This window comes from Vulpes lagopus, chromosome 2 (assembly GCF_018345385.1).
Source record: "Vulpes lagopus strain Blue_001 chromosome 2, ASM1834538v1, whole genome shotgun sequence".
In the NCBI taxonomy this organism is placed as follows: Eukaryota; Metazoa; Chordata; class Mammalia; order Carnivora; family Canidae; genus Vulpes; species Vulpes lagopus.
This window is the reverse complement of record NC_054825.1, coordinates 108,075,984-108,099,720: the sequence shown is the minus strand read 5'-3', so window position 1 is coordinate 108,099,720 and position 23,737 is coordinate 108,075,984. Positions and strand designations below refer to the sequence as shown.

The 23,737-nt window shown below is 38.8% G+C and overlaps 1 protein-coding gene across 1 annotated transcript in view; it reads left to right on the top strand.

Moving 5' to 3' along the window:
* The window catches only part of PRKN (parkin RBR E3 ubiquitin protein ligase), a 1,299,677-nt gene that overhangs the window by 256,436 nt on the left and 1,019,504 nt on the right, over window positions 1-23,737 (top strand). Inside the window, exon 2 of the mRNA XM_041744985.1 lies at window positions 3,944-4,107. Within this exon, the coding sequence (XP_041600919.1) occupies window positions 3,944-4,107 (164 nt within the window). The remainder of the gene's footprint in view (window positions 1-3,943; window positions 4,108-23,737) is intronic.

The following is a 23,737-nucleotide window of genomic DNA, read 5'->3' as shown; positions in this document are numbered from 1 at the left end:
TCAGGCCAGGCAAATAGAATGGCCTTGAGAGAAACACTTTTATTCTCAAGTACTTTCTTATCCTCTGGATCTTCTGAGCATGGTTAGGGATGGCATCAAAATGAGTGTGGCTATATCTCATCTTTTTCTTAGCAGTGCATTATGGTATTTATTATTGATTATTAACATTATTGATAATGTTAATTGGTATAATGTTTATTTCTGATGTTATTATAGGTATCACTAAAACAGTGCATTCCCAACTTTTAATTTATAATTAAATCTCAGGAAAGAAGACAAGCTAAATTCTTTATCATGGTCTCTCAGTTCCTGGTAGTTTTCTGCCCATCGCGAAGAAGAGCAGAAACCAGAAAAATAGGCTTTTAGTCAACATTCACCCATATCCCATTTAATCTATCTTAGGTACAATATAAAGAATGGATGCACTTTAATTAGCACTACCTCCTCTAGGTGACTAAAATTAGGGAACTGATTTTAGAGTACAAACTTGCCCTGTGTACAAAAAATGTTGCAAATGACTCTTCTCAGAATTTCCTGATACATCCACAATCACAACAAATCTTTGTAATGGACCGTTTAAGATTGCACACATTATCTCCATTCAGCAGATAAGGAAGCTAAGAAAAGGTGACCAGGTAATTTGTCCTAAGTCATAAAATTAATAAGTGGCACAACCGGGTTTCCAATTCCTCTTTTTCTGGCTCTAAAAATGTTCTACTTCCTGTGACTTTTCGAGAGATAGTAGAGGGAAAGGATTAGGAGGGAGATGAACATTCATTTGGTCCTTTTTCGGGGAATTTTGTAGTTACAGGACCAGAACAAATGGGACATGACACATTTCTCACATGTGCCAGAAGACATAGAGACCCACCAAAAAATATACTATGGCCACTAAGCACTAGTCATTTTCCACATAATGGCACTTGATTATTTATCAGGTCACTTTAAAATGTTTGTTCTTATCCATGACAATATTTTAGTTTGCCTAATACCTGCTATGCATTTGATAGGTTTTTCTATTGTAAATCCATACTGTGTATCTGGGCTTGCTGCTCAAAAATACTTATTTATAAAGTATTGACATGAATATCCAAATTGAACGTAAGTTTAAAGACTTTAATTTTTCTATTATATAAATGGAAGAGGCCTTTAGATACTAATGATTTGAGTTATGGTACAGAATTACTTAGTATGTTTTTGCAGGTTTTTTTCTCTTTAGTTTTGCTTGTTTGTTTTTATAATTCTTGTTCTTAAGGTGGAATCCCCATAATTGGAACCCTCAGAGAAAAATCACCAACTCAGGGACACCTGGGTGGCTCAGCGGTTGAGCATCTGCCTTTGGCTCAGGTCATGACCCCGGGGTCTTGGGATCAAGTCCCATATTGGGCTCTCTGTGAGGAGCCTGCCTCTCCCTCTGCCTGTGTCTCTGCCTCTCTCTGTGTGTCTCTCATGAATAAATAAATAAAATCTTTGAAAAAAAAATCAACTCAGGATATCCTAGAATTTTTATTCCTTTTTTTAGTTTTAGTAACTTTTATATGGTCCCCCTCTATATTCTTCTCTATGGCATTCTGCTTTTAAAACAAATCTGTTCACACTACTAGAAAATCATGTGTAGAACTGGGACCATACCTTTTGTCCCTTATTGCTCCTTACTCGTCTCCTATCTTAGCTGATGAATTGGTTGCCTTATGGTCTCTGATCTGAAGATGCTGTGAATAGACCTCAAGGGCTTCCAATACATGTTTATTTCTCCTCCTCTACTTCAGTGGTGTCATATGACATCTACCTAAAAGTTTATCAAAAGCACCTTTTCCTCTGTAATTTTTTTTCATCATTTTTTTTTTTTTTTTTTTAATTTGGAGCACTTCTGTCACTTCCAGTCCATACTCCTTTTCTGAATATTTTTCTCTGCTGGGTAAAATATGTCAGGTTTGTGCTCTTGCCATGGCACTTCCTCTCATTTTGGTGTCATTTTTATTTTATTGTGTCCTATGCCCATTTGTCATTATTCTTTGCTCTTAGCTCTTTATTGGAGCTTTTATTACTAATCCCATTTTCTACTGGTAACCTAAATAGGGAATATCTGAATGATGTTATAAAGCTCTTTGCTGTTGTTGTTTGTCTTTTTTATCATAAGGAAAAGGAATGTAGACTTTTCTTCTGAGAATATTTTAGGCAGCCTGTTATGGTAGAGATGGAATGGAGTTCAGAGTTTGATTGAACTGAATTTGAGTTGCGATTCCATTACAAAGCAGCCGATGTCCTTAGAAAAGTGATTACAATTCTCTAGGACTCAATTTACTATTCTATTAGGTAAGGATAATAATACTGACCTTACCAGGCCATTGGAAAGCTTAAAAATAGCATATGTAAGTAATATGCATCTTCTGACACAAAGTAAGTATTCGATTATTATGGGCATTATAATTATTAGTTTATTATAATTATTAGGTGGGCCATTTCATACTTGAATTGACAACTAATAAGTGATAATAATACATTTAAAGGAGATGCTGCAGAAAATAAGCTCTAATGGCTGGCCTTAAGAATTTTGTAATCTTTTAAAGAAGAAGAAATATATACCAAAAACATGTAAGACACACACCAACATTCATTATTTTTGACAGTAATTATGTGACAGTTATAAACAGTATAAATATTACTTAAAACATCACAAAACACCCTCTGTGATTTATTTATTGTGGTGATTAGGGAATTGGAAGTTAAAGCATTAGGGGTAATACCCCATCTGCTCTGCTGGGAAGGGACCTGCAGCAACTGGCACAGAGGTCCTTCCCACCCTGGAGGGTGCCCTTGTAACCTCAGTGCTCAGCAGCCTCCATGAGAGAATGTGGCAAACGGTGGAAGAAGGTTGTGGTCAATCCTCTGAGGTAGGCTTGGTCTTGACCAGGCTGATAGCCAGAGGCCTCTTAGAGGAGAGACATTTGCAAAGGTTCATGTGGTGAACGGGGCTTTCAACAGGCAGAGGTGAAGAAGGATGTGCCAAGAGTTTTCTGGGAGCACTCAATGTAGCAGTGTACATGTGGGGGCTGACAGGAGCTGCTGGGATATAGGTTTGTGTCAGATGAGGGGGCCTTGGATTTTTCTCCCCAGCAGACAGGGTGACACTTTAAAGGGTTCAAGTGCTATGCTATGGTCAGAGCTCTGGATTGATAAGGCTCCCTATGTAGAATCGTGCAGGACATTTTGAAGTAAAGAGAGTATGTCAAGACTCGGGGTGGGAGGCTAGTGCATGAATCGGGAAAAGATCGCCTGAGAGTAGTGACAGAAAATGCAGGCAGTAAAGGACATGCGTAGGCAACATCAACAAGTTAGAATGACAATCAGCGGGAGTGGCTCCAGTAAGAAAGAGGGTGTCAGTAGGTTCAAAAGAAAGGGCAGCTAAGTATCACATAAGATCCCACGGAGCTTTTTGGCGAGGTCACCCAGTGTCTAGGGTTCGTAAACACAGCCTCAGGTGGGTCTTCACTCTCGTCTGTAAGACAGCTTGAGTGGTTCCCATGGCTATACCGTGAGGGCAAACATGACACCTGCCACGCTGGTAAAGTGGTGCACCATAGAGGGAGTGCACATTCCTACTGGCCATTGGAGCCAAACCTCTTCCATAAACTCATGGGAGCCTCACAGTTCCAGTCTAGCAAGTGTTTTGTGTGGACTCTTTGTTTCCCAGGACTGGCATCAAAGGGAGCAAGCGATTGCATGGGAGGGTCACTGACTGATGTATGAAAGGGAAATCCCTTGGGGAACCTGTTTTTCTTCAAATGTTGCTCCATTGCATGAAGTATTATAAGTAAAAGAAAATGTACACTGTTCATTGAAGGGCAGGTGAGAGGTAACTTGGTACAGAAATGTTGCTGTTGCCACGTCTGATCTTTGAGTAATGCTCACTTCCCCCCCTCTCTCCCAATCTCTTGGTCAGTGTTCGTCAGGTTCAACTCCAGCCATGGTTTCCCAGTGGAGGTCGATTCTGAAACCAGCATCTTCCAGCTCAAGGAGGTGGTTGCTAAGCGACAGGGGGCCCCGGTTGACCAGTTGCGTGTGATTTTCGCTGGGAAGGAGCTTAGGAATGACTTGACAGTGCAGGTGAGTGTCCCTCGGTGGATGGTTCCTGGGATGCAGCCAGCACCAGTGCTTACGCCGCTTCCTCTGCCAAGCTGACATTCATGCCTGAGATCTAATAGAATAAATAGTGCCTGGGGATTCCTTGAACTTTACTCCACACCGCTTCATTAATTCTGACCTTCTTAATTATGCATTAAAACAGCAAGCAGGAAGGATTGGAAGAACAACTGTGGGTGAGAGAGGGAGAGAGAGAGAACACACGGGCTGGGCTTGGTGAATAAATGTTTACTGACTACAGGAGCAGCAAGGCGCAATTTCTGTGTCTGTTCAATTTCTACCTTACTTATTCCATTTGAATCTTAATGAAGAAGGATTCGAATAAATTGTTCCAAATCAGGCTGCTCAGTCACTGCACTGCGAGGAATCTGTAACCCAATTGTGACCCCTGGAGGATAATCGGAAGGCTGCGGCTGCAGCTCGCTCTAGGAGGTCCTGGGCTCAGGGCCCTTTTAGGACAGGCATTGAGAGATTCCCCACCCCATCAAAACCCCATCACAGCTTCCATGCTGGCGGCCAATGAAGACAGGAACAGAGCAAAAGTCCCTCTTTCTGCGTATTTTCTCCCAGCTGCCCTAAAACCGTCCCTAGAATAGACCACTGAAATGTCAGAAAGCAAGCAGTGCCTGTCCTCTCCTGACACCACTCTCGCTGCTTCTGGTACCCATGAAGTCTACTGTCCTCTCACCTGGGTGTTTCATTCTCAAGGGTGATTTCTGTAGCAAGAGGGGGAGAGCAGGTGAACCGATGAGCAGCGCCCTCCCCTAGACGTGGAGCACTGTTATCTGATGGGGATACTAGCAGATACCGTTTCACATGGATTGAAGTCATGCTTTGCGAAAGCATGAAAGAGCAGATGGTTTCTGTGGATGGTCAGGGGATGCTGAAGGACCCGTCAGACACAGCTTTCCCCTTTCTCAACCAGCACAGATTAATTGCACCTATGTTTCTAGCCTTCGTGAGGGCCCACTGCTGTGCGCGGGAGGGCTGCTGGGTCTGGCTACCCGGTGCCCCTCCTGTATGGACATCCCATCATTGTGTCTTCTCCTGATGATGCTTACAGCTTCTTGGTGAAATGCTTTCGGAATGTGCGCCTACAAAAAGAAGCCATAGAAATGCAAATCGAGCTCTGGCCCCAGTAGTCTTTGCTGATGGCTCGAGGCACATGTTACTGTGCACAAACTGCTGTGCTTTGCTTTTAGGCAGTTTGTTTTTATAAGGGAAGTGCCTCTGCTAAAAAAGCATTTCGCTTTTTATTTTTTTATTCCAGTCAACTAAAAAGCTTTTTACTGTACCTGCCAACCTCTAAACCCAAGAATGTTCCCTCACAAATAAATGATTTTAAAACGGCTCCTTGAACCAAAATATTTTATATTACCAGGAGTTTTGAAGTTTCAGGTTCTAAAACTCTTCACCTCTACCATTAAGCTGATAGGTTAGACTAATTGCTACAGATGATTCATTTTACCAACATATACGTGAAGCAGAGAGCAAGGTTCTTATCTCTCAGAGTGGAAGAATGAATCTCTCTCAGGACAAAGGAGAGTGAATAAAGCAGTAAGAGTGAGAGGGGTCCTGACAGGGTGGCCACTGAGGGCCTTTAGGGTTGGTCTTTTATTGAAAGTAGCCAGGAAACTTAAATCTTTTTAACACCTCTATTGATAACACCATCAAGTAAGGACTAGTGATAACACCTTTAGAGTCTGGTAATTCTTTGTTGGTCACAAGTAGCTGTTATAACAAGACCCTACCTCTGACACCTAGGGTAGAGTGGTCTGGTTTGTTCCCTCATCTCTGGTTTTCTTATACCTCCTCATTTGGGGGATTTTTGTGAGCCGGATAACATAGCCCCCCATCTCTCATACCTAGCCCTGTCTAACCCTTACTCATATGTATAAGATATATATTGATTCAGATTCTTTTCATTTTGACAAATTCTTCCAATGTTCTGGGCTCCCTGAGGGCTCATAAAGAAAGGCAAACTCATTTCCTGCTTTTGTGGTGACTAGTTAGGGGCCCTAAAAGCAACAGAAGTATTAGGTTAAACCATATGGCATAAAACTATTAGCAGTTTCATGTGGTTCAACATAAAAATGCCAAACATGAGAACCATAATATAGAAGTTGAAACTCAGTATTACAAGATTTTAACGGTAGAGAAAACGCATCTTTCTGAGTGCAAGTCACCAAGACTTCATGGATGAATTGAAACTTGAGTAAAATCCCAGGGTTAGAGAATGAGCATGGAGTGTACTTGCAGAACAGTATGAGTCCCTGTTCTTCTAGAAGCTAGAAGAGATGTTGAAGACTGGGCAGGAAGGGAGTTTAGAGCTGTATTTTTACAGAGGTTTCATGCATTAAGAGCTAGAGCAAAAAGGGTGCCATGCAGAGAAATGGGAGTCTGGAAATCCAGTCTGGTTGTAGGAAGAATGAGGAACCTTAACCTGCATGAAAAGTGGATGCCAAAGGAAATATATGTGGAGTTGTCTAGCGGGCGTTTGAGAACCTAGCTGTGTTGCTTAGGAGCTCACTTTATATTTGAGGACTAGCTACATAGAGGTAAATATTACAGCTATTGGATTAGTTGTGATTGCCAAAGGGACAGAGGACAGAGGCTTGAGTAGGTAGGTCTCTTAGACAGCGAGGGGAGAAGCCAGTAAAGGAGGCATTATCCATCCAACTGATGATTTTGAGGATATTTTAGAAAAGTAAATTACTGGTAAAGAAGTACATGTGCTATGAAAAGATGGAGTTGATGAAAAGGAAAGAACCTTTGGACTTGATGGATATAGTGGTGACTCTAGTCCAGGGTTGTGGTTGGTCAAAGCCAGGCTGTTGGGTTCAGCGTGAGCTGGGACTGTCATGAGGGGGCTCAGCTTGTCAGTGAGAAGAAGGAGAGGAAGAGGGGAGTTCCTGGAGGAGCCAAGGGTCCTGCATTTTGTTCCACATGGGCTAACCCTTGACGATGTGGATGGCTGACTTTTATATGGCTGTAAGCAGTGAAATATGATTTTATATTCTGATTATTTTTCACTTAATGTATCATAAGCTTTTCCATGTTATGTAATCTTCATTTCTAAGTGCATGGATTATACTCTATGGGATGTTTATATCATAACTCTTAAGTCTTTAGGGACTACTTGGTTTTAATACTACAAATTAAGGCAAAACAACTTTTTTTTTTTTTAATTTTTATTTATTTATGATAGTCACAGAGAGAGAGAGAGAGAGAGAGAGGCAGAGACACAGGCAGAGGGAGAAGCAGGCTCCATGCACTGGGAGCCTGATGTGGGATTCGATCCCGGGTCTCCAGGATCGCTCCCTGGGCCAAAGGCAGGCGCCAAACCGCTGCGCCACCCAGGGATCCCAAAACAACTTTTTTAAATGTATCTTATGTACTTAGAGAATGCGGCCTCTCTGTATTTCAGTTTGCTCATCTATAAAGTGGGAATAATACTAGTACCTGTCTCACTGGAATTTTGTGAAGACTAAATTAGTTAATTTATGTAAAGCTCTAAGAACAGAGTACAATATATAGTAAACATTATATAAATGTTAGCAATTATTAGCATCCTCATCATCATGATTGTCATCACTATTATTAGGGACTACTTCAAAATCTAAGAGATCACCTTAAGTAATACAAGACTACTTTCCATAATGAATTATGATGAATGTATCTGCAATAAATTAAAGAGCTAAGGAATGACAATGGGATACATATTTGACTGAGATTCACAACCCTGAGATCATGACTTGAGCCAAAGTCAAGAGTTGAATGTTTAACCAATTGAGCCACCCAGGTACCCCTTATTATGAACATTTTTAAAATCAAAAGAAAGTGTTTTATCTTTTTAACTGGTAGAGGACATTTCTTAGATGATAACCTGTTATCAAAATTTTAAACAATCTCATGGAATTCTCAGTTCCTAGAATATATGTCTACAGATGTGTTTGAGAAGCTCTGTTAAAGTGTAATCATTTTTTTATACATTAATATATTCTTTCTTGTTATTAGCAAGATTTTAAGAACTTTAAGGAATTAAAGAAAAATGGATAAAATATGAATGTCAAAAATAGATGACCTGGCATAGGCTTTGTTTCTGTGAAAATGGACTAGACAAACTTTTACCTATTCCTCCTCCTAAGTACAACTAAAACTCTGGATGTTACATACAACATATACAGACATATGAGGATTCTAAAAGGTGACAAGAAAAATGCAGACTCTTTAGGGACCTCAGGACCGAAGAAATAATACAGGTATGGGTTTGTTAGGTTTTCCTTTTACCAGATACATCCTAGACTTGGAGATGATGAAATTGGTAACCTAGAAATGCCAGCATGTATAAACCAAAAAAAAAAAAAAAAAAAACAGTACTCTAAAAAAGCTCGCTTTCTATCCAAATTACCACGAACAGATTAGCCTAGCAATATAGAAAACTTTTAGACAATAACCATACTTTTGCAGCTAAACAGCACAGAAGAACTGTGGCCCCTCCTTCATCCCCACCAATAGTAATGAAAGCTAGAGTCTAGATTACCTTCCTTGTGAGGCTATAATGAGTGCCTTACACACTTGCTCCCTTGACAATAATAAAATACACCTCTCTTTTCCTGCTGGCATAGTAACACAAGAGCCCTAGAGGTGAGTTGGGATTTTCACTGTTGCTAAGTGCCTACAGGGCCACTGGTACCACAGTGCCAATGGAGATCATGTGCAGTGCCAGAACATCACTCCCACCCAGCAATAATGAGGAGTCTTCATTTCAACAGAAATTGAGTGGAGGTCTGGACTACTATTTCCATTGACAATAATGAGGTAGTGACTCCCCTTTCCTGCAGAAATAGGGTCAGAAAAAGCCAGCTAAAGCAGAAGGTTTAAATAAGATTCAGAGTCTCATAAAATTAGAAAATCCCCAGGTTTCAAAGGAAAACCAGCAAGAATCAGGAAGATCTCAAATTGTATGAAATAATGCTAATATTGAGATGACAGAGATGTTAGATTTATCTGACATTTTAAGCAGCCATGATAAAATACCTCAATAAATAAGTACCAACATGCTTGGAATAAATGAAATTCTGAGAAATTCATTTATTTAATTCTGAGAAAATAAAAAGATATAAATAAGAATAAATAGAAATTATAGAATCGAAAAATACAATAATAAAAAGCTCATTGGATGGGCTCAACAGAAGAATGAAAGGGATAGAGGAAAAGTCAGTGAACTGGAAAATGGAACAGTAGAAGTTGTACAATTTGAGCAGAGAAAACAGACGAAGGAAGGAGGAAAGGAAAGGAATAAAGAAAGAAGGAAAGAAAAGAGAAAGAGGAAGGAAAGAGAAAGAGGAAGACAGAAAAGAGCAAGTCACAGAAATATGTGAGTCTATAAAAGATCATTTCACAATTGTATCATCAGAGTCCTGGAAGGAGAAGATAAAAGAAGAGGAGGCTAAAAGTGCTCAAAGGAGTAATGGTTGAAAACTTCCCCAATTCCACAAGTAACATAAAACTCCAAATTCAGGAAACCGAGAGAATCCAGAAATTTGACAGAGTCAAAGCAGTATACACATCATAAGTAAACTTCTAAAAACTAAAGACAAGGAAAAAATTCCTGGAAGTAGCTAGGTAAAATGTATAGACAAACCCCAGAGATGTTGCAGGTTCTCCCCCAGACTGCCACAATAAAGGAGGTATAACTATAAAGACAAGTGAATATTTTGCTTTCCTACTGCATATAAAATTATGTTTTTACTATACTGTAGTCTGTTAAGTGTGTAATAGGATTATATCTTAAAAAAACAATATACATACCTCAATTAAAAATACTTTATTGCTAAAAATGCAAACCATTATCTGAGCTTTCAGCAGGTCATAATCTTTTTGCTGGTGGAGAGTCTTTAAGATTTTATTTATGAGAGACATAGAGAGAAAGGCAGAGACATAGGCAGAGGGAGAAGCAGGCACAGAAGAACTGTGCAGGGAGCCTGATATGGGACTTGATCCTGGAACTCAGGATCATGCTGTGAGCTGAAGGCAGATGCTCAACCGCTGAGCTACCCAGGTGTCCCATAGTGTCAGTTCTTTGTTGTCATTTTAACATTCTCCATGCGTCTTCACCAGGTAGATACCATCCCAAGAAACCACTTTCTTCACTCATTCATAAGAAGCAACTCCTCATCTGTAAATATTTATTTACAGATTGCAACCATCCAGTCCCAACTACAGGTTCCGTGTCTTAATTCCAGTTCTCTTGCTGTTTCTGCCTCATCTGCATCTACTTCTTCCACTGAAGTTTCGAGCCTTCAAATTGTAAAAATATTGCAGTATCAGCGAAGTGCAGTAAAGCAAAACACAATAAAATGAGGTATGTCTGCACATCTTATGCAAAATGGAAAAGCAATTTGAATGGCAGTGGATTCCTCATCAGAAACCATGAAGGCTAGAAGAAAGTGGCACATTTTTTCAAGTACTAAAGAAAAGAAGTGTCAGTCTGGAAACCTATACCCAGAGAGAAGATCTTTCAGAATTGTAGGAGAAATCATTATATTTTCAGATGGGGAAAAAAAAAAACTAAGATAAGTTGTCATCAAACTTCCCTGAAAGAATGAATCAAGGAATTTCTTTATGACAAAAGGAAATAAGGAGGAACTTTGGAACGTTAGGAAGGAAGGAAGAACACAGTAAACGTGAAAGTATGTGTGAAAACACAGACTTTCCTTCTCCTCTTGAGTTTTCTAAATAATGCTTGATGGTTGTAAGGACTTGCAACTATGTCTGTTGTGGTTCTAAATATAGGTAGAGGAAATATTCAAGACAAATACATTATAAGTGGAGATATAGTGACTTAAAGGGAGTAAGGTTTCTATATTTCACTTGAAGCTGTAAAATGTAACTTGTGTGGTAAGTTACCATTGCATAAAGTAATAGCTAGAGCCACCACTAAAATAACTAAGACCAAACTGTAAAATGGTGATGACATTGAATGCTGCTGAGGATATGGAAAAATTACTGGTGGAAACAGAAAATGGTACAGCTGTCCTGGAGAAGAGCTTGACAGTTTCTTAAAAAAACTAAACATACACTTACCATGCAACACAGTGGTCACACTTGGTTATTTTTCAAAGAGGAATGAAGACCTGTGGCCACACAAAGCCCAGGACATAAATGTTTATAGAAGCTTCATTCACATTAATGAAAAACTGGAAATAACCCTGATGTCCTTTAGTGGTAAGTGATTAAACAAACTGTGGTACATCTGTATCATACTCAACAACAAAAAGGAAACAACTTGATACACACCAGGGAAATTTTGCATGAAATCTCAAGGGAATTATGCAGAATGAAAGAAAGCCAATCCCAAAAGGTCACATGATAAACGATTCCATTTATATGACTTTCTTGAGATGACAAAATTATAGAGATGGAAGACAGATGAGTGGTTACCAGGGGTTGGGGAGGTGGGAGCAGGGAGGAAGAGTGTTTGGCAGTGAAAGGACAACAGGAGGGCAAGAGAAACCCTTGTGGTGATGGAAATTCTTTACTGTACCAGTGTTGATAGTACAATTGTGTTGTAGTATGGTTTTGTAAGATGTTACTATTGGGAAACTCAGAAGAGGACACCTAGAAATACCTAGAAATTTCTTACAACTACATTGAACCTATAAGTACCTTAAGATGAAGGTTATTTAAAACAACAAGTTCTTCCATCTTCCACAGAGGAATAGAAATTATCTCTTCCTATAGAAAATACATAAGCGTGCATCTATTTTAATGGAATAGTATTTCTTAGTAAGTGATTTTTCAACGTGAGAAACTAGAAAAAAATTTAACTGATTCTTAGAGACATTTAAAGACTAATTCACACCAAAAGTGGAGGGCCAATAAACGTAACACTTATAGAAGTATTAAGGCATCTTTTTTGAATTCTTGAACAGAATCGTTAGCACCTTGTAGATCTGAATGGCCACAATTAGTATTTATTTTTAAAACCTTTACCAAATATTAAGAGAAACAAAAATAAAGTTTTTAACATGTTTTTTTTAAAGATTTATTTATTTATTTATTTATGATAGACATAGAGAGAGAGAGAAAGAGAGAGAGAGAGAGAGAGAGAGAGAGAGAGAGAGACAGGAGGAGGGAGAAGCAAGCTCCATGCCGGGAGCCCGACATGGGACTCGATCCCGGGACTCCAGGATCACGCCCTGGGCCCAAGGCAGGCGCTAAACCGTGGAGCCACCCAGGGATCCCCAAAAATAAAGTTTTTAACAATTGTGTATTTTAGCTATATGTATTTTCCAAATTGATTCAAGAGTCATGCATAATTGTTTTAGGAAATAAATGAGCATCTTATGTAACCGTTGTGGTTATGACGGATAGAGAAAACATTCACTTAGAAAAATTGCTCCTCTTTTATTGGTACTATACATTTATGTAATAGAAAGAATTTAGGGATGAAATAGTTTCATTTATAAACTGAATATATTTAATTTTTTAAAACTTTCTCTCTTCAATGCAAGGCAGAGGCTAGATTAAATTAGAACACATAAAGCAGTTCTATCATGATTTTTTTGTTTGTATATAAAAGAAGAATTCTGCAAATGACAGTATAAATGGCCAATATGTTTTACTTAAAATTCATTTTTTCCCTCTGAGAGTAAGACAGAAGGAAGCCAGGTTACATACCATTATACTCAGAAACCAGTGGTTTCTTTGTATTTAAAAGTACAGCTGTGTAAATGAGACCTGCAAACACTTCAGGAATAATGCAAACATTTTTTCGAAGTGTTGACTTGCTAATAAAATGTAGTGCTGTCTGTATTCATTTAGGTCAACGTAGATACCCTCTCCTCTTGAGTTCCTTCAAAGTATTGGTGCATTATTATGGTGGCTTGTAAGTACTGCCAAAGGATGGTAATCTGGTCAGGGCAAGAGCCCGCTTCCAGAAGTCCCTGATTCAATATGCTTGTGTCTGTTGTTTATATGTGTCATTCGGAAAGAAAAAAAAAATCTCTGAATTACTTATTTTTTGCATAATTCAATACCCTCAGAAGTGTTATTTTTTTGTTGAAAGGAAGTCTTGACATTTGTGTGCCCCTATGGACTTATAAAATGTCTTTGAGGATTGCCATGAATAAACGCAGACTTGACGGAAAAAAAATTGAGATTCTTTTAGCTTATAAGAGGCTGAAGATATAGTCTGTGGGTTTATTTAATAGGCTCATGCCTCTCAAAGATGTTTCCATTGTCCTTATCGTGCTCATTTTCCAAGGTAGATGGTGTGTGAGGGAATAAAACTCTGGGGCAAACCAATCCCCTAAATCTTAACATTGGATGCATTTTATTAGAGTATATAAGGGGAAAAAGCCTGTCTCAGAGGAAACTTGACAAGTGGAAGAATGAGTACACAATGTGAAATTTTATTACTCTTCACTGAAGTCCTCGTTTCAAATAGTCTATTCTCTTGTCTCTGTTATTGGACTCAGATTCCGTTGTGCAGTTGACCCAATTGTGTTTTAAGATTTTGTTTGATATAGTCATTATCCTTTAGAGAAGGAAGAACCTTTGGAAGACACAAGAATTTGTGTCTATACCATTCACCTCAAAACCTCTTCTTAAAAAAGATTTATTTAGGGATCCCTGGGTGGCGCAGCAGTTTGGCGCCTGCCTTTGGCCCAGGGCGCCATCCTGGAGACCCGGGATCGAATCCCACGTCGGGCTCCCGGGGCATGGAGCCTGCTTCTCCCTCTGCCTGTGTCTCTGCCTCTCTCTCTCTCTCTCTGTGACTATCATAAATAAATAAAAATTAAAAAAAATTAAAAAAATTTATTTATTTATTTTAGAGCAGGGGAAGAGACAGAGGGAGAGAGAATCTCACACAGACACACCCCCACGCCCCCCCACGCCCCCTGCTGAGCACAGAGTCCAACATAGGGCTCAATCCCAGGACCCTGTGATCATGACCTGAGCTGAAATCAAGGATAAGACATTCAACCCACTAAACCACCTAGGCACCCCCTCACCTTAAAGCTTCTTCTTTTTTTTTAAGATTTTATTTATTTATTAATGAGAGACAAGAGGGGGCGGAGAGACAATCCCCAAATGTGGGATTTGATTCCAGGACTTCAGGATTACACCCTGGGCCGAAGGCAGGCTTCAAACCGCTGAGGCACCGGGGATCCCTCACCTTAAAGCTCTAAACCAAAAGTTTGCTCACCTAGATTTTACCTTTTCCTTCTTTCCTCTTACCAAGTAATTGTAACAAGCATGGGATTATTGTCAGAGAACAATGAAAATTTTATATGAAAAAGCTCTGTCAAGCTTACATACCAGACTCACTTGTGACAGATAAACATCAGACTATGTATTCCTCATTTTCTTTTTGTGGGTGGACTTGAGCCATAGTTTTAACGAATTTATAAATTAACATTGGTAAATATTTGCTGCGCTCCCTTTTATTTTCTTTAGGTGTGAATTAAATGGGATATAAAGTTAAAGGTGTAATGAAATAATTTATTTTAGTTATACCTTCAGTGATACTCATAAAACTAAGGAAGCAGCATTGAATGGGACCAGGAGAGTTTTACTATCCTGTCTTAATATGCTATATTAGCTTTTTCCCTCCAATTATTAGATTTAATATTGACAAGATCACAATTCTCGTAAGCCACTTGACAGTAGAAGTGGAATTAAATGAAATTACTGTGGGATCAGTGGGTGTTGCCACACTAGCCTTTCTGAGCCCCTGAAGGATGTGCTAAGACAGTATTCTTTGGCCATGAGCTAAAACAGAGAACCCACAGACTCCTCTGAATAGGAGCAAAACCTCATGTATCCCTGATTTTGTGGTGCAGACTCATGATTATAAACTTAGTATCAGTAGTGCTATTGTCTCAATGATTTGTGGATTTTTAAAATACAGCCTTTTGTGTATATGTATCTTTACACAGGCAAGCACACATTCGTTTGGGGAATGCAGTTCTTGAGAAGAAAACTGTAAATTTTGTGGGTACATTTGTGTAAACATATTTGAGAGTTTTATTCTGTCATTGGGTTTTATTTTACCCTCTAATGTTTCATCCCCTGTTGTTGGAACTGGTCAGTTTGCATTCAGAAGTGCCAGTCCTATGGCATTTAATATATAGCCTAATTAGTGGCACAGAGCTGTGCTTTTTAAATTGATAAAACATTCTGACACTAGAGAAGTGAGGAATGCAAGAACCAACTGATGTCTATGTTTTCGAGTACATCACAAACTTTAGTTCAAATGTGTGCTCTTCTGAAAGCTCCACACAGGTTTTGCCAGGGATATTTTCTGTTCATTTTTACATCCTTAAGTATTTCAAAGGGAAATGGATCTGTGTGTTTGCATTCAATTTATGCATAATTCATCAAGACATTATTCTGGAAGGAGAGAAAATAAAAACAAAAACTTACGAAGACATTTCTATTCTTTTTTGAAACTTGGACACAAAGAACTTCAGAACCTGCAAAACACCTCCTTCCTCAGTCCACCTGTTTGGCCCCTCAGTTAATTCTTCTCCTTTTGAGCAAAAATGGGTTGCATGCTGTTCTATAGAAGTCTAAATGACTGATATATATATGTTACAGGGGAGTGTTATGGTATTGTCTCCCGCACTTGCTTATTGCCATATATAACAGAGAAGTTAAAACATCAACAATATCATATGCTGGGTGAAGTCATTTAGTTAGAATTCTACTTGACTTTCTAGTTGAGAACACAGTTCTAATGAAGTGGATGTGATTCACTCTAAAGTCAGACTTTCTGGGATGGGCAAGTCTTTAAATGCTTCCATCTCTATTTTTCTTATCTATAAAATGGAAATAGAAATAGTGCCTGCATTTTTTTAGGGTTGTTTTGAGTTTTAAAGGACTGATGCAAAATTTTAAGTGTTATTAATTTCACTTGAGGAATAATTCACAAAAGAAAAGAAAAGCTTTTTTTTTCCCCCAATGTGCAATTGATTCATCCTGAAATTTATTTTGTTTTAAATCTCTCCAAAAGAGAACAAGTTTATCCCATGCCAGATTTCCTGTTTTGTATTCAGGATAACCTCAGTATGTCTTACTCATGGGAGCTCCTTTGATTTAAGTCTTATGATAAATTTTTATCTTATAGCATGTCCTAATCTAATGGAGTTTACCTTTCTCTTGCTGAACATATCTGGACACACCATTTACTCTGGGAGCAATTTTACAAGAGTACTTATTATTCACAATCCGTTTATTTGAGATTGCTCCTAAGAGTTTGTGAGTCACTCAAATTTAAAATAGAGGACAAGAGGGTTAGGAGGCACTCTAAAGAGAAAACACATTATATAGACTACTTCAGTGACTCATTGGTCACCTCTGTAATTTAAAAACAGAATAGAAATGCTAAATTTACATAATCTATTATTTTGTAGTCCATTTAAAGGTAGTGGTATGGTTCTTGCCAACTAAATCAGTATCTTTTGGGGTTGGTATCTTTTTTGAGTACTTTAAAAAGGAAAAGATTGATTTCTTACATGTCAGTCTTCATCTATTGCTTATATTATGTTGTATATGATGATTCATTTCCTCTCAGTCCTATATCCTTACCAGGGCCTTAAAAATATGTATATTAAATTGTATATCAATTATTTAATCTCCTTCACTGCTAGTAAGCAGTTTTTTTAATAATCTGTTCCACTGACTGTAAAAGAGTATATGAGCTATTAAAAGACCAAGTTAATTATGATAAAGTGGGCAATTCTTCTTATGATTGATTTCAATTTATTAAAAATGTGTCATTAAAAGTTTAAAAATGTATATAGAAAACAAATATCAAAGGATATTATTGTTTGTAAAGAGCAATAAATTTACACATTAGTTGTAAAGCTTGGTTTGACTGGAAAACACACTTCTAGATTTTGTGTTACGAGTTTGTTGATAGTCTTTTAGGGTTTGCTATTTGACTTGGTATTTTCAACTTTTGCCTCAGGTGGAAGAATGTTGCAATGGACTGTCTCCTATTCAAAAGTATTAGATAGACTATTTTTAGTTTTGGAGTTTTTTTTAATTCATTATTTTTGGCACAAGAGACTGCTGGGAGGAATGCTAAGTATCACACTATTTCTTCGAATATCTAAGTTTTATCTATAAATAGTATTTTTATAAATACTAGAAAATTTTTTTAAAAAGCACAAAAGACTGACAACTGTTCCTACATCCCAGTCTGCCCTCTCGTTAAATTTATTTGTATACTCATGATTTATATTCTGCTTACAGTTTTCATGTCTTGCCCTCTGCAGCATTCTTAATTACCACCCGCCCTGTACGAAGCAACCTCCTGGGTTTTTTCAGCAACACTAATAGGTTAAATGGAGTGGTCTGCTGGTAAACTGATTCTCCAGAATAAAAAGGTCTGGTGGTAGCTCTGGCGTTTCTGTTGTAAATCCTCCCATTCTAATCTTTCTCACAGTATGTACATGATAACACTGAATACAGAATTGGGAAAGATGCTCAGAATGTGTTCTTAGGTGTAAGTGTGGGTGGTTCAGCACAACACTGGAACCCCTTGTCTTGTCTCTGTGCTCCTACCTTTGGGCTTCTTGCGCCCTTTTTAACCATAAGAAGCCTCTGTTTACAAAACCTTTTCATGTGTTTGAGGATAGTTTTTATACCCAGAAATTCTTTCTCCTTGTGTCTTCACTTCTATTTTATTTTACCCACATCTTTAGACAAACTCCATTTGGTGATTTTTGAACAGCAGAGAGAGCACTAGACTCTGGAACTGGCCTGATCCGTGCTAGATCCAGCAACTGAATGTTCCTTAGTAAGGCATGCTATTCATGTGGCCCAGAACTTTATCTTAGGATCAGTGATGTGGCTCATACAGTCATACACATTCAGTATTAAACCACTAGCTCTTCTTCACTAGTCTGAATTTGAGCCAGTTTTCTCATTCTGTAATTGTACAACTAATTAAAAAATATTCATTTAACATTCTTTAATTGAGAACCCATGTAGACACAAATAAGACATGGACCCTGCTCCCAGTGACCTTTCAGTCTGGTGACAGATATGTGAGCAGGTCACAGTACATGGGTTACAGAGGCAGACCATGTGGGTTTGAATGCAAACTCTGTCGTTTATTAATTTTGCCAACTTTAAAGTGCTAGTTAACCTCTCTATGGCTCAATTTCTTCCTTTAAAATGAGAAAAAGACCTTGCCTACCTTGGAGGGTCATTACAGATATTACATGCATTTGTACCTGGACAGGACTCACAGGAGTGCTGGAGCAAGCACTCTCTCCTGTCATCGTCATTATCATTGCTGCCATTAAAGTGCCCCTTGATGGAGAACAGTCTACTCTGCCCAGAGCTGGCAGGGAAGGCAGTTCAGCTGTGGAGGATCCGAAGCTGAGACCTAAGAAATACCTCTACAAGTGTCCTGGATTAAAAAAGGAGAAAGGCATTTTATGCAGAGTTAATACAGTATGAGAAAACACTAAGGTCTGAAACAGTTTACAACTGCAGGTATGTATGTGCTGTGACGAATCAGTGTAAGAGGAAGAACAAGAAAGGCAGTGTCATGACAAGGATGGACTGGGGACAAGTGCTAAGGTGCCTGGAGCATAGTCCTCAGGAGTTTAGGTATTTCTGATCCTTTTAGCAAACATCCCCTGGATGTCTACTGGACATGCATCGGGTGCATAGTCCTTGGGGGACAATGGGAAATGGGGCAGGTGGACTCCTAGTCTCAGGGAGTGTTCTTTTTTTTATTTGTTTAATACAGATTTATTTATTTTTAGAGAGAGAAAGAACATGAGCAGGGGGAGGGGTGGAGGGAGAGGGGGAGAGTGAATCTCAGGCAGACTCCCCACTGAGTGTGGAGCCCAACACAGGGCTCGATCCCAGACCCTGAGATCATGAACAGAGATGACATCATGACTCAGACACTTAACTGACTGAGCCACCCATGCCTTCCTCAGGGAGTGTTCTACTTAGGGAATTATCTCATCAGTTTGTGTGAGGGTGTGACATAGAGAGAGGAGGGAGAAATGGGTGTCCAGGCACTCGGGAGACCATTGTAGGCTGAGAACAGCTAGCATCCGAGCTCAGGCAGTGATGATGAAGGAGAACATGAAGGAAGGGCTCTGAAGAGAGACCCAGGGTAGAACCCACAAGGTTAGTGAAGGGGGCAGGATGGCTTTCATGTGTGACAGCTTGGATGAAGGATGACACCCTAAATGTAGGACTTCTGATTCCTGATTCATTGGTTTATAATTAAACAAATATGGATGAAGCTCTTAATACATGACTTGTGACTCTTCCAGTGGTAGAAGAGACCGGCAAGGTCTCTGTTCTCATGGAGCTGACCTCCTATGAGCAATAAGAAGTGACTAAACCTTTCTTGTCAGAGAATCATGAAGATGGAAGGCATGTGTTAAAAAAAGGACAGAGCAGAAAGATATAAGGGACCTGGTGCCTGATGACATCATGGAGCCCCCAGGACCAGGCCTGGACAGGTTTTGTCTGGACTTCTTTTTACCTGTGAGAAAGAAATCCCAATCTGGTTATGCTTCTGTAGTCAGTGTTTTGCTACATGCAACCAAACTTAGTCCTAACTGTTAAATGAATGATAGTGGTCCATTTCAGGTAATTGTAAGTGCTTAGAAGAACAGAGAATGTGCTCAAGATGGATGATACTACCTTGTATTTAAGAAATTTAGGGGCACCTGGGTGTCTCTGTTGGTTAAGCACCTGCCTTAGTCTTAGGGCATGATTCCGGGGTCCCGGGATGGAGTCCCACATCGGTCTCCCTGCTCAGCAGGGGAAGTCTGCTTCTCCTTTCTCCTTCTCCCTCTGCCACTCCCCCTGGTTGTGCTCTCTCTCTCTCTCTCTCTCTCTCTCTTCTCTCTCTCTTGCAAATAAATAAAATCTTTAAAAATAAATAAATTTAGGAAAGGCCTCTCTTCAGTGGTGGTATTTGAGCTGAGACCTGAAGCAGTTGGCCCTGGTCCTGGGAATATCTGGAGGGAAGCTTTCCATTGGGAGGTAGAATCTGGTGTCTCCATCCGGAGTGAGGGTTAGTGAAGCATATCTGAGGGTCACAAAGAAGGTAAATGTGGCTGGAACATGGTGGAAGCGAGGAGATTAGATTGAAGGCTAAGGTAGTTGTTGCAGGAGACATGGTGGGACTCACCTAGAGAGCTAGAAGGTGAAGGTGAAGCATATCTGAGGGTCACAAAGAAGGTAAATGTGGCTGGAACATGGTGGAAGTAAGGAGATTAGATAGAAGGCTAAGGTAGTTGTTGCAGGAGACACGGTGGGACTCACCTAGAGAGCTAGAAGGTGAATCAGCCCCAAGTGTACAGATTTGTGATGTTTTAGAGGTTAATCAATAGGACTGGCTGATGAACTAACTGATAGGAGAGGAAGGGAAGATTTAAGTATGACACAGATATTTGGCTTGAAAACAAGTTCCTTGTTGATGCCACTAGGATGAGGGAAGAGCGGAGGAAAAAGAGGGATATCATTGGAGGAGGGGGTTAAGTAAATTTTATTTGAGGGATTTAAGGTGTCAAATTTTAAGTGGAGGTATCTGGAGAGAGTTTGGTTATATGAGACTTTTGAGGAGACAGAAAAGAACAGAAATATAAATTTGAGACTCAGTGTTCGACACACAGTGCCAGAAAAATAATACATAGCAAGACACGCTCTTCAATTAAAGTTTGAGAATATACACGTCTACTCCCACTCCAGATGAAGTTAGATGTCGAATGTAGAGAACTGTAATAGAAATACATGGAAATTATATTAGTGGCTTCGAATGTGATTAGTATGCTTGTTCTTTTGCAGTGCCTGACATTAGCAATATTGATTTCCTTTACAAGTCAAATTTCCATCACAAGTCAAAGATGAATGAATGGTTTATGTGCAAACCATTGTATCAAATTCGGAGGGGTTATGTATTTGTAATTGTCATTGTAAAGTACTTCAGGAATGCAAAAGAGTATGGGGATAATATAACAAATACCAATATATTCTCTATTCAGCTTCAGAAAAAAAGAAAAAGACAACTAACATTGAATCCCTGAGTATACTTCTCTGTGATTCTTTTCTCTTCCCTACTTCCCCAAAGAGGTAGCTTTTATCCTGAATTTTGGAATTTATTGTTGTCATTTGTGTTTTTAATACCGTTTTTATGTAGGCATTTACCATTCCATTAATAATATGGAATGCTAGTAATTTGCATGTTTTTAAACTTTAAAAATTATAATATATTACAGCTATCTTATGCAACCCAACTTTTTCATTTAGCCATATTTTGAGATGAACCCATATTACTAAGAATTAGCAACTGTATAAATAAATGTATGGAAAAACACAGGTCTATAAACTGAATCATTTTTAATGATTTTTTTCAAATATGAAAAAGATGTAATTATTTATGATATTGCTTAAATCACCGAATATGGTATTATATATGTTCTCCAGAAAAGGTTCTTTGGTTATTTGTTGTCTTATATAGAAGATGCAATACTTCCCTAACTTGTGATTGGATTTTTTTTTTTTTTTTGATTAGTAGTATTGAGACTGAAGGTTAATCAGGTAAAACATGAAAAGTTCTGCTCTAAAATTAATTAGCAAAATCTTTTATGTTTCAGTGCTTTCCAGATACCAATTTGATTTTGGTTATTCCTCTTTAGGGAATATGTTTGAGAAGGTAATGGAATTTTGGGTCCAAGGTCACTTGTTATCAGGACATACAGATACTCTAATGAAGGTCAAGAACTTTTAGATGTGGAGTGTATTCACTGGGGCCTTTGAGGATCCTTTGTATATATTAAATCAAAGGCATTTGATGATTTTCTTATGTCTGACCTGGTATCATCATTTAATTTATTTGGTCAGTGTTTGCATATTTTATTATTTTGCAGATAATGCCACGTATCTGGGTCTGTTATTGGTTATATACATCCACGAGCAGCCTTTTCCATCAGCGGCAAGACGATCTGGTGGAAAAAGATGTCATATCTGGCACTGGCTCTTAGATCTATCATCTGTTTATCTTAGATGGCAAGCAAGTTAATTAATGTCCTCATGGCTTAGTTTATTTGGGAAGACGGGGATGATGGTATTGACCTTGCAGTTCTTATGAGGTTTAAGTAATAGGTTTGCAAAGCACCTCACATGGTGCCTGGCACAAGGCAAGAACCCAAACACTTCTTCCTTCCTAATATATAATTCATCATTAATCACACATTGTATATAAAATTTGCCAAGTGAGTACGCTTCCTAAGTTACTAAAAATTAACCTGAAGGTATAATAAGCGTACTGTTTCTGGCCATCAGTTTCGGTTGTAAGAACACCTCTGGTGGACTCTTGTTTGTGAATGTTTCCTCACAAGGACAAGGGTGGGAGGGATGCCAGGTGTTATTAGGGCTGAAGTAGTGGATTTGACCCCACTTTAACTTGAGCTCACTCACACTGTTTGGCTTCAGTTTGCAGTTCTTGTTTTTGAAATTTAATAACAGGAAAGAAGAGCACATAGGTAGAGGATCAAAACTGATTAGATCAGAATTTTCAGCCAGTCCAGATTTGTCTGGCTCTAGAAAAGTGCTGAAAAATTAAAACTGTCTCTTAGTGGGTATTCATTTTGCTTACACTTATTGTAACTCAAAGCTACAGGTTTATTCTGTTTAATGTTGCCTAAATTTTAATATAGTATCTTTGGATGTTTTCTTCTAAAAATAATAAGGATACCTTTTTTCCCCTCAAAATATTTGCCATAGGCTCCCTTTATCAGAATCTCCTGGAATAGAGGTGGGCAAGCTTGTTATAATGCAGTGTTTTGAGACTTTTAGGGAATGGGTGGCCCTCCCAAGCTACCTGAATCTTGGGCATTTGTGTGAAGATACCCTAACAGGCTGCCCAGGTGACTTTCTGGGCAACAGGTACATGAATCTAGATTTTCCAACTCACAGCCATTCTAAGTCGTGGTCTCTCAACACCACAACTTTTGACTAATGAAAGATATAATGGATTTGATGTGATTTAAATTTATGCCTAAAATTTTGACCTCACTGTGGTATTTTACCTGTAATGCTTTATACTCTTAATTTCATACAAATATTCCAAAATGAGGAGGGCAATAAGCAGTTATTTCTTCTTGTGCAAAATAGTCATTTCTGTGTCTCCCTCTCTGTCTCTGTCTTGCATAGAAGACCTAGTTGTTTACATAAGGAGTTTGAAAATAACAAAAGCATACAAATGAAAATGAAAATCACCTATCACTTCACCCCAAAGGTCGTCCATCATACAGTGGGACGCTGAGGCAGTGTCCTTCAGGTGCTGGAGTCCCAAGGTTAATAGCTGGTTTGGGGTCTAACTGCCTGACCTTGCAGTGGGCTGGCTGTGCAGCTGGCAAATTTGCTTGATCTTCTTAGGTCTCAGTTCCCTTGTCTGTAAAATGAGAATAGTAACTGTGGTATTATTATATGCTTGCTTGTCTACACAGTCTCTTTGTATTTGTGTAAAGACTGAGCAAATACACATAAAATGCTTCAGTTCCTAGTACATGGTAAGTGCTCAATTTTGTTATTA